The sequence below is a fragment of the Pseudopodoces humilis genome, chromosome 9, assembly GCF_049639895.1.
Source record: "Pseudopodoces humilis isolate 2021_Gansu_Grassland_sample_001 chromosome 9, ASM4963989v1, whole genome shotgun sequence".
In the NCBI taxonomy this organism is placed as follows: Eukaryota; Metazoa; Chordata; class Aves; order Passeriformes; family Paridae; genus Pseudopodoces; species Pseudopodoces humilis.
Genome location: NC_142208.1, coordinates 11135162 through 11151276, shown reverse-complemented (window position 1 = coordinate 11151276; position 16115 = coordinate 11135162). Strand labels below are relative to the sequence as shown.

The 16115-nt window shown below is 37.7% G+C and overlaps 1 protein-coding gene across 2 annotated transcripts in view; it reads left to right on the top strand.

The window, feature by feature from the left end:
• The window catches only part of SH2D4B (SH2 domain containing 4B), a 54405-nt gene that overhangs the window by 24037 nt on the left and 14253 nt on the right, over positions 1 to 16115 (top strand). The window contains exons 5-6 of one of the 2 annotated variants that reach the window (XM_088059811.1): positions 5701 to 5907; positions 6950 to 7087. In XM_088059811.1, the coding sequence (XP_087915937.1) occupies positions 5701 to 5907; positions 6950 to 7087 (345 nt within the window). Of the gene's footprint in view, positions 1 to 5700; positions 5909 to 6949; positions 7088 to 16115 lie in introns of both variants that reach the window. The other variant, XM_005520470.2, reaches the window with a different exon arrangement.

The following is a 16115-nucleotide window of genomic DNA, read 5'->3' as shown; positions in this document are numbered from 1 at the left end:
GTTCACCAGATTTTTCATTTCTTATTTCAGTTCCAGATATTATTTTCTTTTTATGGTAATCCTTCCATTTTGTCTGCAAGTATTCCTGTGGGGCACTGAGAGAAAATTTAGTGAAGTTAGGCAAAGGTGTCCACAAGTCAGCTTTTCTAAGTAATAAATAAATGCATGAATGCATAAGAGAATTACAAGCAGATGCAATATTTACATTTTTTGCCTCTACAAACCTGCAGTGGAGATCATATTGACTATTAGGAACAAGGTCAGGCTCCTTTAGGTCTTGCCTCCTTGAAGTGAGCCCTGTCCTATTGCACAGAGCTGGGGCTCAGTGCTGCTGGGGAACAGCAGTGCTGGAGCAGGTGTTGGGGAGAGAAATGTAGCAGTGGTATTGATGACGCTACTAATTTGTTTAGTAGATGGAATTAAGCACGTGATGGGGATTCATCTCTCCTCTCACATTATCCCTCAGCTGTTTATTGCCAAGGCAATAAGCAAAGTGGTGCCAATATTAGTTTCTGTTGTTTGGTTCAGTTTGCTTCTGCTGTTTGCCAAAGAACAATAATGGCCCATAGAACTACTGTGTTAATTGAAATACATGATTTTAGGGCTTTTTTATTATACTAAATAACAAATGTAGAATAACTTGGGAAATTGGTGCTAGAAGGGGAAAATGATTTTGTAAGAGCAATTACACACTTTGATTTCATATAAAAGATATATATTGAGATATTTTAGAGGGCAGCTGTAAGTTAATAAGTCGAGCAGGGATATTGGTTGGCAAGTGAAAAGATGAATAGTGGAAGACTTATTCAGAGAGTCTACTGTTCAAACTCTTATTTTTGAAGCTGAGAAGCAAAACTAAACTTGGATAGCAGAGGGTATGTATTGTCATTCGTTTTGGACATTTTTGTGCGCTGTCCCATTTTTAGGTTTCTAGTTTATTTAAGTGTGACCTCTCTTTGTGAAAGTAAAAAAAGAATCTGTGAAACATGATAGGAAAAGCTGTAGCATGAATATTCATCTGATTGAATATTGTAAAAGGCATTCTGTTAATACACTGACAAAGCCCTGCAAACTGCATCAGGCAGGGAAGTGCTCAGATACCATCTGATCAGCTTTATTCATCTCCAGAAAAAAAATTATTCCAGTAAAAATGTAGACAGAGATGAGTGAGATGATCTGTTCTTTTGCTTTTCCCTGAACACCTACTTTTGGTCTCTCTTGGAAGAAAGATACCAGGCTGACTCATTATAGCTTCTTTTATATTGTTGTATATTTATGTTCTTCTACAAATGCATCTATGAATTTATTTTTGCCTGACTTTTAAAGGAATTAATTGGGTATTTATGTTACCCAAAAATTCAAATGAGTTTACTGGCAGGAGCATTGATAAAATGCTGACTTTCAAAGTGAGTGGTCCCCAGTTTAGCTATGCATTAACTAAGCAAGTGCTCAACCTTACATATATGTGCCCTCTGAACTCCAATAGGTCTCACAGTGCATTGTTGAATAGGAATGGGATTATTCACATGCTTATAGATAAGATTGCTGAATGCTGAAGCCATATTGCAGGAGAAGTCATATTTTCCACTTAGGAAAGGATAAAACCACTGTGTGATTTGTATGTGCACTCAGAAAATCTGAAGATTGAATTTTATCTATTAGTTATTATTAGTTAGTAATTTTCAATAGCTCATAAGCTTCCAAAAATTTTTAATAAGGGGAAAACTAAAACAAAATAATTTTAAAATTCCAGTGCATACTCAAAGCATATGTTTGGGTTTTTTTCACTTTCCACACATCTGACTGTAAATCAAAAAGTTTCTTTGTGCTCTTCAAAAGCACAAAATAGATTATAGGAAATGGATAAGTCCTAGTCTTTCAAAAATTATTTGATCAAGTTCAGCTGCAGTGCAGTATGAATTAATCCTCATCTATATTAAAAGATTTGGTATTAGAACTTTGCCAGGACTGCAAATAGGGATTTCTCAATCCTAACAAAATATAGAAGAGGCACCTTAGGTTAGCATAGAGAAAGTACAGATTCTCATAAACTCTTCATGGAAAACAACGTTTTCCAAACATGGAAAACAGCCCCTCTAGGAGCCAAAGAGCCCCTGCACACCCAGCTTTGGGGTTTGCTCCTTGCTGTTAGGAGGATGTGTCACAGAGACATGTCTGAGCTGGCTTTCAACTGTTCATTTCTAGCAATGCCAACCAGATAATGATGGCAGCATGGACCTGTCTTAGATGTATTTACCAGTTTCCAGGAGGGTTTGGTCACCTATCTTTGGCCTGCTGTGCTGAGGCTGCAGTCATAGTGGTACCCATCTCTCTGAGCAGCTCAGACATTTCTACACAAGCTCCAGTTCCATCAGGGCAGAAATTTCTTAATTTTAAGAGCACCTGATCTTGGCATCACCAACACCAGAAGAGAAAACTGGTCTTGGAGCTGGTCTTACAGGACTTGGCTGAACTGTAGATCTCCCATGGGCTTGACAAATTCCTCATTTGCCCATCTTGTCCATCTTTACATTATTCCATGAAATAAAAGAAACATGTACGAGTTCATAAATTGTTATTTGTAATTATTTATGCTAGAAATATGGATCTGTGATGGTGATTCAGAGCTTTTAGGGTTTTTTTTCAGATATCTAATTTCCCCACTGAGAATATTGACTGACTACACTACTAGTGTTTTTCACAGGGGTCATGCCAGAAGTAAATTTACTGTAGAAGGACAGCCAGCTAAGAAAAATAATCTGTTTCTACTTAACTCAGTACTAGAAGTCCTGACTACTTTTTCTTTCTTGTTGTAACGTAGAATTTTGGCTTCTTCTATTTTAAAATATTTGTGCTAGACTTGATCCAGACATAAAGTTCTCCCTCCTAGTGAGATGGTTGAAAGCCATACAGAGAAATATGAATAGTCATGAAATTCTATTGTAAGAAAAACCTTCTACAAAAATACATCCAGATTTACCTTCAGACTTTGAGCGACTTTCTCAAGATAGATAAATTTGTGGGAAGTGTCAGTATGGGAGGATGGTTCATGTGGTAAATATCATATTGTCTGGGCTATAGTGAAAAACCTTTATGTAGATGCCTGACTGTGATGGCTTTATCCCCAGTACTATTTCCAGTCACCAAACATGGTTATTGATGCCAGTGACTTTGATTATTTGCTCAAAAAGCCCCTTGACCAATCAGAGATTAAAAGAAACTTAGGATCACCTAGAAACACAGGTCCACAGTTGAAGCTGTACTAGACAACTTCTAAAGGTAGAGGAAAGAGAAAGATGTTTTTGGGATTAACTACATGGAAGGGGATAGGGAGAAAATCAGGGGTCCAGTAATGAGAAAAAAGGGATTAAGAGATCCTATGCATCCCTATGGTCAATGATACATGAATGGACAATTCAGATACTTCCACCGGGAAATTTCAATAAAAATTCTTCCTAATGAGAAAGAGATGATTTTGTATATACAATCCTTATATGCATCTTTCCCTATCCTTGTGTGTCCACAGACACATATACATGCATATGGGTATGTACGTAAATGTAAACACACATGCATACATGTGTATGTATGCGTAAGGGAGGGCTGCATGTCATACTTCCAAAAGATTTTCTGAATATTAATATTTAATGATTGCAAATTATGCAACCTCACCTCATACTTCTGTGATAAGAAGTACTAAAGTTTGATAGTTTGGGAAAATGTAGTCTGGGTCACTGACTTCTGATGGTACAGATTTGTACCAGATTTGGCTAGCAAAAATACAATAGGAATATCTATTGAAAAGACTGCCAATTATTGAGGAAAGTGGGGCATGAAGATACCTTGCCTTTCTCATTGCCAGGCAGCCAATCACCAGTAGAAAAGAGTCTCAGAAAGCTCCAGGCAGCCCACCCTCAATCTGAATATTGTGATGGTGACAAACAGTTGAGGGTTTCTAGATGTCTTGCAAAGTTGCATCACACTCATCTTCCTTGCAGTCTCTCATAGTGCTGCAAGCAAAAAGTTCATCTTTAAAAGTGACCATTACTGAGTGGCTTTATAAGGGATAAATCACAGAAATACTGGAGCTATTGAAGCAGTGTATGTAAATGACGTTATCTACCCTTAAAAATAATGATCTGTAAGATAAATAGTGAAGTCTATTACTTATGTTTCCTGTGCTGCGCATTTGTTTATTATTGTGTTTAGCCAAAATTGCAGGGTATGTAGTTAAGTGAAACTGAAATCCTGCCAGTTGTATGCGTATGAAGCATCTATGACTCGTTTATTATGCTATCTTGATGAGCTTTTAGTCCTGCATATCTTTCTGCTTATGATAATATTATATAATTCTAAGCTTAAGGGTCTTTTCCATTTCCCTCATTTGCCCACAAGGTTTTATTTCATTTCATTTGGCTTTGAGTGTTTTTATTTCTTGATTCCATTAAACCTTCTTAGAATTTGGAAGTTAAATCCAGTTATACTTCTGCTTGCTTTTAACTGGGATTGTAAACCAGAGGCATGCAAGAAGACAAATGAAATGAAGTTGTCTGGTATTATATCATGCATTGCTAGTCACAGGTACAGTCACAGGGAGTAGGAAATGGAGTGTTCCCTTTATGAACTGGGTATGATCTAAGCCAGGATGGTCATGGCAGGATTTATAATTGCTACTGGAGGCCATAGATAGCTTCTTTAATATTTGCTTCACTGCATGTTAAAGGTTTGTTTTGCACTGGAATAATTTGCCTGCCTGCAGTTATTTGTGACTCAAAAAAATCATCCAAATGGGGCCTAAGGCACCAGAAAAGAGCTGATAGATGATGAATATTTGCAGTAGAATTCTCAGTGCATTTAAGTTATACCATGTCAAAGACAGGATTCTTGGAACATTAATTTTAAAATGAAGAAGCTTTAGTGACAGATGCCTGAGCTGCCCTGGCCAGAGCAGCAGTCCCATTTCAGGTTACAGAAATGGGTAACTCCCTGGACAGTGCCAGTGTATTCAGTCTTCCAGTACAAATTCTGGTTCTCCATATAAGATTTCAAAGACTGAAGTGTGAGGTAACCCCAACAATTGCATCAACACGCCCTTTCCAATGGCTATTAATATATCCATTTTTACTGAAACCATTTTTAGACTGTGAATTTCAAATTGGAGATATCTGTGACTATAAGTACAATGACAAAAATAGCGTATGCCTTTCATTAAGCAAACAGCACTGACAAAGTGCAACCTACATGCCAGTTTTTACAATGGTAAATTTTGGGAGTTGACCCTTCAGTTCTAGTTATGTTCATAGTGGAAAAGAACACTGTTGGACACATACTTAATTTTAAGCAGTAATTAACATCCTTTCTTGAAACATAGGACTTGGTGCACTTCCAGGAGAAAAGATATCCCCAAGCAGAATGTCTCTTACTACAGCCAAAAGAAGTGTCAGATTTAATCACAATATGTAGAGGCTCAGTTATTGCCAGTAGTGGTCAGATCATTGATAATTTGAGGCTTCTTCTAGAGGTGGGCCTGTGTTTGAAGCATCAGGGAAGTCATCCAGTTATCCGCCTTCAGTAACGTGTCGCAATTTATACATTCTTAAAATCAGCTCATATAGAATAAAGGCACTAAGCTGCTCTGTAAGCAGAGGGGCAGATGGCTGTTTGTCTTTCTAAATTTCTCCTCCTGTCCATTCCGTCCAGTGCGCCGCTCCAAGGCTGCTGACGAGGAGAGGAGCCACAAAGCGCGCAGGGCGCGGGACGAATACCGACGGCAGTCCCTGCGCGCCATCCAGAAGGGAAGAGTGGCTGGCCTGAGTCATTTGTTCCAGGGGACAAACCTGGGCAATGATCAGGAGATCAAACTGAACAACAACAGTGCGACCCCTTTGCTGTCTTCTGCAGTGTCCAGGTTGGTTTGTGCTGGAGTGGTTTTGAAACAGTTTTCTTTTGGGTCACTCCTCTCCAATCCCCACTGTTGCAACAAGCTATTCTTCAGGTTTTGGGAGTCCTCAGTCTTGCTGTTTCCTGGTGATCAGAAAAAAGAATGTTTAAAGGAATAGAAAAACAGATTTAATGCAAACTAAATGCCATTTATCTTCAGGCAGATTTCTTAGGATTCACACAGAGATGACTCCTTGAAAAGACAGTATGAGATCAGTGTGCGAGGCTGTGATATAGGGAAGTCAAATGGACAAATTATTAGGCAAGTCTTAAGCCTCAAGCCTAAAACTGCCTGCTGCTTAACAGCTTTTTTTTTTTTTTTTTTTTTTTTAGAGAGCTGTCCTACATTTCAGAGGCTTTTAGTTTTTTGTGGCTTTTTTTCAGGCAAAACTAAGTGTCTTTGGTATTTATTAATCTTTCATTTGACTATTTCGGGAGCACAATTAATTGCAGTAGAGGAGAAGAATCCAAACTGGAAGATTATTCCTACTAGCTAAAACACATAGAAAGTAGAAGAAGGCGTAAGGCAGGCTGTCAAGTAGAGAATGCAAAGGAAACATTAAAGTTTAAACAAAACATTCCCTCTATTGTGCTTAGTGGTTTCTGTTTGGAGACACCGTGTATTATAGATGATACTGATTTAGAGTTTTTTGCCAGTAAAAAGGAATATACTCAGGAAAAAAGAATTTCTTGTCAATATTTATATTGGAATAAAAATGAGGTGGAAAAGGAAAGCTGACTGAAATGCCCATTGTGATAAATTGTTTTTCAGTTTAAGTTCAGTAAGAAAATGTTTACAGTGCTATTGCAAATGTAAAAATCACACCACTACAATTTCTGTAAAAACACACAGTAATTTTAACAAATTTAAAAAAGTTAAAGTTTTTCAGCGAGTGGTACTGAACAGAAGTTATGCTGACCATTTTGCAGCTGTGAGTTTTGTAAATATGTAGGAAAAGATGAATATTTATATTGTCCCTTGTTTTCATACACTGCTGATGCTCTGTCTTTCCCTTCAGTAACATCTGGGAGCGCCCTTCTCGGCCCTTCTCCCGAGACGTCATCATTCGCTGGTTCAAGGAGGAGCAGATCCCTCGGCGGGCTGGCTTTGAGAGGAACACCAACAGGATTGCTCAGTGGTTCCATGGTAATTCCCTCATCCCTCATTTCGTGTATAACAGAAAGCTTAACTCTGATAATAACTGTGAGCATCTGCTTGGGAAATTAAACTTGCCAGTTTTCACCTCAAAGAACAAAGCCTACTGACATGGTCAAACAATCCTGTTAAAACAAGACTTTTGCATCTTTCCTACTATTAGCATATTATTTTCCCATTTTCTTTTTGCTAATTGAGTAGATTAATTTGGAACCCATATCACCAAAGTTTTTTTCAGGAATATTTCAACCAAAATATACTTGCTGCAAAATGGTAACCTAAGCAAGAGTACTGAGAGCAAGATAGGGTGAGAAGTACTCCAAAATTTAGTGGCAAATAGTGCAGTGATATGGTATGTGGATGACTGCCACTCAAGTTTTTGATTTACCTGATTTGCAAGAATGACTTGAACTCATATATTTTTAATCTTTGTTATAATTTATAAATAGGGGCAGCATTTTTTATTTCTTGCTTTCTTTTGCAAACAATTTTTTTTTCCTGAAAAATAATTGATAGTGTATAATTTTTGGCAATTTTCCTGAAAAAAACTTTGGTGATATGAGTCCCATCTCTGACACTTTTGCTTTTTTGCATAGCATTTGCTATGCAGCTGAATCTTTGTTATCAAATTCACAGGTAAGACATTTTTCTAGGTATTAGCAATGATCTTTATGTTCAGTATTCTTAGACATAAAAAAAAAGGCTTAACAGCTGACATAACTGAGGGACTAGAAAGACTTTAAAGTTAAATCTCAATTTTTTTTCCCCATTTCTGCTTTTGATGAGTCTATTTCTTTGTTCACTAAGCTGACCCTGATCTGATTCATGAGTCTCTAAGCCTAAGATGAAGGTGTGCTGGCGTTCTGAAGTTCTGAAGGAAGATTTCTGAATAAGTTTAGTGTTTCATATATTTCATATTTCTGTTTATGATACACAAATCCTCATGTGTTAGAAGACATCAACAAGCTTCTATTTTCTTTGGCTTAATTAGTCAAAGACACTGAAGTCAGTCATATATAGCTTGTAAATGCTAAATACTTTCATTTCGTATGAACAATGATGCAGACAGTGTTGTTTGTTTTCTTAGAGAAGAAATTTGGTATGGTTGCTTTCTGAGAGACAAACATTAAAATTTCATTTGTGGATATTTGCCAAAAGTTCTTCCAACCAGGATCTTTCTATATGATCCAATGATAAATGTTTTCCCTGTTCCCACTTTCTGTTGGGGGAGTTCCCATGCATATAAATTGCTGTGAGAAGTTATGAACATAATTTATACTTAAAGTGAAGGAGGTATCTGGGCTTGAGCCAATGCCTGTGCAATCTTTCCACTAATTTGGGTGGCTTTTGGATTACCCTGTTAATCACTGAAAGAACTGAGACATTCATGATAATTCTTTAATTTCTCAGGTCCTGCTCTTCATATCTTGTGAAACTGAATGTAATGACTTATAAAAGTGAGCAAAATGCCTAATGTTTCATTCTCTCACTCAAAGAGCCTGACAAAGATAGTTAAGATACACTCCCAGCCTAAAGCTCAGTGGTTTTCTTTGCAGGGACCCCTGAGAGTGCTGCTTTGGTACCTATTTGCTGCATGAGTCATGGTTTCTGCAGGTCTGGTCAGATTAATTGTTACAATTGTAAATTGTGAACAACTCAGCTGCCTTGTAAGTCTTCTGCAGTGGTGGAATCCAAAGAGGTTATTACAAGTGCAGTAATTAGTGTTTGGTATGGTTATCTGGTGTCTGTGTTACAGCTCATAATGGACACAAACTCTGAGGAAAACCAACCAAACAGAATCACAGATTATGCTGAGTTGGAAGAGACCCACAAGGATTATCGAGTCTGACTCCTGGCCCTCCTGTTATTTTGTATTGTATTCAGGGAACCAGGAAATTATGTATGATTTTTAATGATTTTGTCTATGAACAAAATTACAGCAGAATACGTTTGACTTGTATAAGAAAATTGCAGCACAAATGAATGCCATTCTGCAAAGCCCAGAATTACAGCTGACAACTCGAGCCACTGGGGCACCCCGAGCACCTCTCACAACAGCAATAATCAGGTCCTTCACACCCTTGAGCAACTTCTGTATTTTCTTATATCTCAGTTTTGGACCGTAAAATGGCAGCTTAATATTCTGCCTCACATTAAGGGTTTTTTGAATGCAATGGGCTAAGAGTGCTATTGCAGCAGTACTGAAAAAGTAGATACCAGTTTATTACAGAATTACATGTTTTTGCCAGGGTCAGTAGAGCTTGGCTTGCCTGCTCTGACTGTCAGGCTGTTCAGCTTTTCAGCTGAAGTTAAAAATTATCTGATTCACTGTCTTCAAACTATACTATGGATATATTACTCATTCTAGTTATACAGAGATGCAGGCTTGAGACAGATGTGTGTAGCTAAAGTAGCAAAGTACAAATAATAATGTGAATGTCTTTATGCTCATATATTTGGCTTATTTTCCACTTTAAGTCATCAAACGAACCTGGATTCCATTTAAAAATACAGATTGTCTGAGGCATTTTCATGGTACATGAAACACAGTAACATATGGCCTGCTTAATGTACCTGAAGTTTTCCTTTTGTCTTCATTTGAAGAATCACTACAAAATGTTTTATTTGGAGCGGGGTAGCAAAATCTGTAGTAACAAAAAGTCTTTCAAATCAGAAAATATCTTTCTTTATTCGCAAAAAGTTACTTCTTAAATGAATATCAGCTTCAACTTCATCCATCTCTATTTGTCTCTTGAAATTATCATCAGTTATCTAAATTCCAGCAGATGTTTTTACCTCATTTGAAATAGGCTTTCCTGTTTTCTTCATTTAAAAAAATGACATATTAAAGATATAAACTGTAACATACAGTTGAATTCTGGATGTAAATTCAGTTATTTTTTGCTCTGTTTGAATAATAGATCCCCGCCAAAACCCAGTTCATTTGCCCTTCCAATCTAGAATGATGTTTTTTAAGTTTGCAAAGAAAAATATTACATGCCTATTTTCAGATGTTTTTTTATATATTAAACCCAACTTTAATCTTGTCCTAAATCATAAAATTATAATATATGATCTTCACTTCATTTGGGTTGTGAAGCAATGAACCTTTTTTTAAAGTAGCATATGCACACTGTATGGCTGCAGTGCAATTATGCTCAGTTCTCAAACTGTTAAAACAAAGAAGAATCAGAGCCAGTGATTAAGGTGTCACCGGGCCTATCTTGGAATTTAATATAATCAGTGTTTATTTTTTTTGTATTGTCTAATAGTTGACTTAGGTTTGAGTGAAAAGAAATATTATTCATTTTTTTTTTGACTATGAAAACTAAGAAATTGGTCTAAATTAAATTAAAGGTGAATTCTGTACAATGTGATAACCAGAAAGTTAATAATTGTATTCTGATTTCCTACCTGCTAATTGATGAGTATAAGCATATAAATCAAACTTATATGGGCATCCTAATGTTGTATCAAGTTGCATGAAAGGTTTTTGGTAACTTGAATTAAGAGCATTCTTTGCCAATCTCCTAGTTGCTGATATGCTTTGGAAGCAGGGAGGTAAATTGGTGTTTAGGATTGGAGAGCTGTCTCTCAAATAGGCTGGAAAGAGGACACATTCCTTGTTTCTGCCAAGTTTAGCTTTGAACTGGATTGGGACCCATGCTGAGTAAAGGGAAACTTGTCACTCTTCCCTATTTGTTGAAGAGTTTTGCCGAACTATCACAGACATTGGCAAATCATAGTTTTTGCAGGCATAAGACACTTGGGATAGAATTCCATATGGCAACAAAACTAAAGACCCTTCCTCCCCTAAGTATTTAACAATAAGTTGCTGGTGGCTGAAATGTGTATTGTTTCATGTTTGCTCTTTCATTTGTCCTTTAACCTTTCTCTTGTGCTTGCAATCTCTTTCAGCACTTTTTTTTTTTCCCATTGCAATTAGTTTGTCAGCTGTTAATTTTGAAGGTTTTGATATTTTTAACTTCAGATATTAGATTGTTCACCCTCACATACTCTGTTCTGCGTTTGGTTATTTTCCATTCAGAATATGGGAGTGCTGGACTTCGCAGAGGGTGTTGTTCTCAAAATATTTCCCCAGCTTTAGTTGAGAGCGATGTTTTATGGTTGCTGCTGTTTATACACAATATAACAGGGATCTCTCAGGTGTGTAGTGAGCACAGTACAGAATTTATTTATTGCCTGTCTGTGGGTGGCTGTGTGCATCTGCTGCAGCACTATCAGATCTCCACTTGCCTTCAGGTTGAAAGGAAAGTTCAGAGGCTGATATCACAGATCTGGAAACATGAGTTTCTACCAACAGGTAGTTGCCCTGAAGGCTGTACCTTTAAAATGTAATTGCAGCAGCATGGCTGCTATTGTGGAGATCCATTCCAGCAGGGGAAGTCAGAGTGGTGGTGCAGTTAAGGGAGTTAAGGGAGTGGGGAGCTGATCAGAGCTGATTGAAAGAATTCTAAGAGATGCAGGAGCTGAATAATCTCTGAGGTCAGGGGAGCCAGGGAAGAAAATTTTCAGTTTAACAGGAATGTGTTGCAAATGTTTACAGATCAAGGTTTATCCTCAGATGGCTAATGCTGTTTTCAGGAAGAAACTTGTTTTCAAGAGGAAAGTCTCACACACCAAAAGAGTGATAATGGTTCTGCAAATCAAGTGTTCTCAGCAAAGGAAGTATTTCTGAAAGTCTATTAATTATGAGTCCTTGAACAGCAATGAGGGCACTGGGCATATTCATATAGCTGAACTCTGGGAAATATAACATATAGCTTGTATTGTAATATTTTTTTAAAGGATACAGAAATGGCAGTGGTCTGTTTGAAAAATATCTAACATGAATAAAGTTTGCTGCTTTGAGCACAAAAACATGCTTTTTCTTCTGCTCTTGAAGAGGAACCTTCCAGTTTTTCAATAAATGCTTGTTAGAAAGGTGTAAAGCAAGTGTTGTAAATCCAGCAGAAGTACAGCTTTCTTGATATTAATGATCAATTTTCTAATTCACTGCTTTATCATTACTTAGGTTATAAATCTATATGAGAAAGTGTACATATAGATTAACTCCTTAAGTAAACTGAGCCCTAGGGGTCTGGGATTTTTTTTCTTTTCTAGAATTGTAGCTGATGGTAAAAAAGATACAAAGTTTGTTAAAAATCTCCTGAATTAACTGAGAGCTTTTCACTGCGTTCCACAGGACTTAAAGAATGCAAAAAAATAGCTATATGCACGTCTTGGTATCTAAAACGTTCTGTGTCTGGGAAACATCTGGAATGGAATCAGAGAATTCCTGACAAATTCCTGACTCAAATGGAAATTGTGAATATCAGTGTATCTGTTGCACACATTTGCAGGACAGGTCCAGTTCTCTAATTTATACAAGTAATGAAGAAGGGAAAGTGAGATTAAAAAAAGGTGTTACAGAATATCAAAATTTATTTTGAACCCTTGTCTGGGGAAGACTTAAAAAGATATTTTCGAGATGATAGATTTAGAAGAGATTATGTCTTACTTCCTTTATTAGAAAGTTAGAGTTCTCTTTTCTCTGCTAATCAGTTCTCAGAGGATGGACACAATTGTGATCAGCAGTTCAAATATCTGTAGGCTTTGTGGCTTGTGGCTGCTGCAGGGATACACCCAGGTCAACCCAGGCTGCCAGATATTGCCACCTGGTTGATTTTGTGCAAAATGTAATGTCACAGTCAATTAGTATCAATCGCCATCAATTACTGTGACAGTAATGTCACAGTCAATTAGTATCAATCGCCATCCCCAATCTGTGTGGTTTTCTCAGAAAACTTTGGTAGGAATGGGTGTTACCTTGGCAGGTTGGGAACCTTGGCAGGAAGAAAGGATATGGAGTAAGTTTGGAGACCATATTGCACTCCCATCACATAAGCCTACATTGGGAAAAGGGTTGAGAAATGCAGTCAGGCCTGAGTGGGAAGGCATGTTCAGCTGTCACCTCTGCTGTCCCCATCCTGTGGTTACACAGAGAACAGAAGTTTCCAAGGCTGTTCAGTTCTGTGCTTTCCCTCCCTGCTGAATTGAGGCACAGAATGATGATACCCCTGTCACCATGGTGCTGCAGGATGAATGAGATCCCCCTGGTGTATTATATGGAAAGTCTGTCTAGAGCTTGAATGGCTGATGATAGGCTCAAACAAATGGGTTTGTACCATTGCATTTAAATAGTAACACTATTGTAACTTTACTTTATTATAAAGCAGTAGTTTTTATAACCTACGCATAGAGGTTTTAATGCAGCACCAAACATGAACCAGTTTGTCCTTGCAGTTTTATATATATTCTTTAGATGGGTGGATATAAGCATGAGAGCTGTTATTAGTCATGGTAATCTCTTTACTTCCTGTGAGATGAAACATTATTTTTCTGTATTTCCTGAACATATTCTTAGCAAAAATTTACTGGATGTTCTGATAGTATTTTTCAAAGATCACACAGTATTTGGGGTTAAGTGTTGAGGTCCTGTGGTGGATTCTGGTACTTGATTGTTTTTGTCTTAAGCCAGAGCCTTAACATAACAGAACCCAAATGCTTCCACAGCTTCAATTCAGCTCTCAACTTCTTTTTTAAGAAATGAGAGGGTTTTTTTCTGTTTTCTGAGAAATAAGATGATCACACACTAATTCATTCCACTTAGGTCATAATGATTGTTTCAGCCCATCAGTTCTTTTGAAGGCTTTGGAATTATTTTTCTCACGCCATTAGAGTTCCAAAGCGTCTAAGCAGACAGGTTATTAGCAAACAAAATAAATGTTTTAGACTCGTGGCTCCTCTTGGAAAGGAGCAAAGTATCAAAGTGAGGTAATGTGAGCTGTAACACACTGCAAGGAGAAAGGAAGCACAAAAGAACAGCAGGGAAATTGTAGAATGAGGCAGATGAATAATTAATGTAAATAGGCTAATTGCTAATGTGAAATGAGCTTTCTTATTCTTTTACAATACATTGTCCTTCTTGACTGCTTTTTAACTGGAAGCTATATACTAAAGATTTGGCACATTCTGAAGATAGAAGGCAGCAATTTTTCTTAGCAGGTATGGTAGACGTTTAAAATGAGACAAAATAAAGAACACGTGGGCACAAAGGGGAAACGGGTGTGATGTGTTAACAGTTTCATGGACACAAACAGGTCAGATACAGAGCCCAGACAGTGCAGGGTTAGCTAAAAATAGTAATATAAAAAAAGAGGCTTTTCAAGTTTCTGTCAGGCAGTTTTTGCATAAATGAAGACTATTCAGAAACTTTTTCACAGAGTTTACTCCCAGGTGAATTTACTGAAAAAATATTGAAAATCAAATTCCTTTACATTTTGAAGATATCTTCCCCTTTCACTTAAAACACTTTTAAGATTTTCTTCTCCATCTGCTAGTCTTAGAACTTGCCATTGTGAGCAATTATGATTTTGCTTAGTAAGCCATCATGGTAGTTTACAGTATTTACCTGCAATTTTTCACTGCAGTTCTGTCTCCATTTTGAACTGGTCTGTGTGTGAGTACATTTCTCTGTTATTGCAGTTCCTTCAGGCTTTATCACATTGCCTAAAACAAAACCAAGAGATGTGTCTGGACAGAAAGCTCTGCTGTTAGTGCTTAGATATGAAGGATTTATATAAAATCCTTAATTTACAAAAACCGTGTGATATAAGAGCAAGAGTTATTTGGAAGTAATCATATGTAAAGACATAAAAGTCACATTTTATACAAAATGTGTTACATGCAAGTAAAAAGCCCAGACATCTACAAAGGTTGCTTATAGTAGGACTGGAAGGAATTATGATGATTTGATGGTGACCAGAGCAAATGCAGAAAGCCTTACTCATCTGCCCAGCAGCCTGAGTCTGAGCAGTGGTATCCTTTTACAGGTACTGTAGTCTGCTCCTTACCTGCTGGACCATGCTTTCTCCTTCCAGTGGCAGTGTGGATGTGTCAGGAGTTTATCCATGCACAAGGCACTTTTAGACATCAGTCACCACCAGCACAAGACATTCAGCTCATGCTGTGCTCCTTTAAGTGCTGTGTCTGTTTGTTTCCTGATCACCCCCTCTAGCATACCGCAGCTATCCTGTGCAGAACCTTGTTAGCCCTGGATAAATTGCTCATATCCTGCTTATTGTTAGTCTATATCTAAGTGTTTATCAGCCATGCCTGCAGCTCTTCTTCCTTTGCATGCACACTTACAAGAATGTGCTTTCCCTTTCACAGGATTCTGTATATATTTTCATCAGATTATGATAGACCGAGTTATATTTATTATTTTATCTATTTAAAGCCCAGCAAACACTTGCAGACCCGAGGTCAGTAAATTTCCCTGATTTCCCAGCAGCTGGATGCCTTATTGGTCCTTCTTCTTGCTCTGCTAAGCATTGAAACCTGCAGTCCTATTGATCCAGCCCCAAGGGAAAAGATTACAAGTTATTAGTTTGACAGCTCCTCTGAAGTAATACTATTTTCCTGCTAAGCAAAGACAACTCTCTCAAGCAGGGTACCAGCAGGTATTGTGTGTAGTCATGCAGGGGGGAAAGCGTGGGGCTGGGGTGAAAATAAGTTGCTGGTTTAGCTTAATTCCAGTTCACCCAGTTAGAAGCAGATCATGACACTTGAACTGCTTTCCCCACAAAGGGAAGAGATTTCTGTGACTGCAGGCAACTAACCTGTGTGTGTCACAGCACCGTGTGCTGCTGAATGGAGGCAGAATGGGGCGGAGTGAGGGAGACAGAAATTTGCCTTTCCCTTGCAGACATTAAGGGAATGACAGCTTCCTTCCCTTTTCAATTTCAGAAAGGTCAGTTCTTTCTTCTTCTCCTGGCCTTTCAGTGAATGGAATTGTCAAATCACAAACTCACGACTCTTTTGAAGAGGAAAAGCTCCAAAACAGCCATGAAGGTTGGCACACTGATTGGCATTGGCTCTGACTGCTTCAAACCCTACCTTTCTATCCAAAATTAACATCCACAATAAAATACACAAGAGTTCTTAATCCACGGTG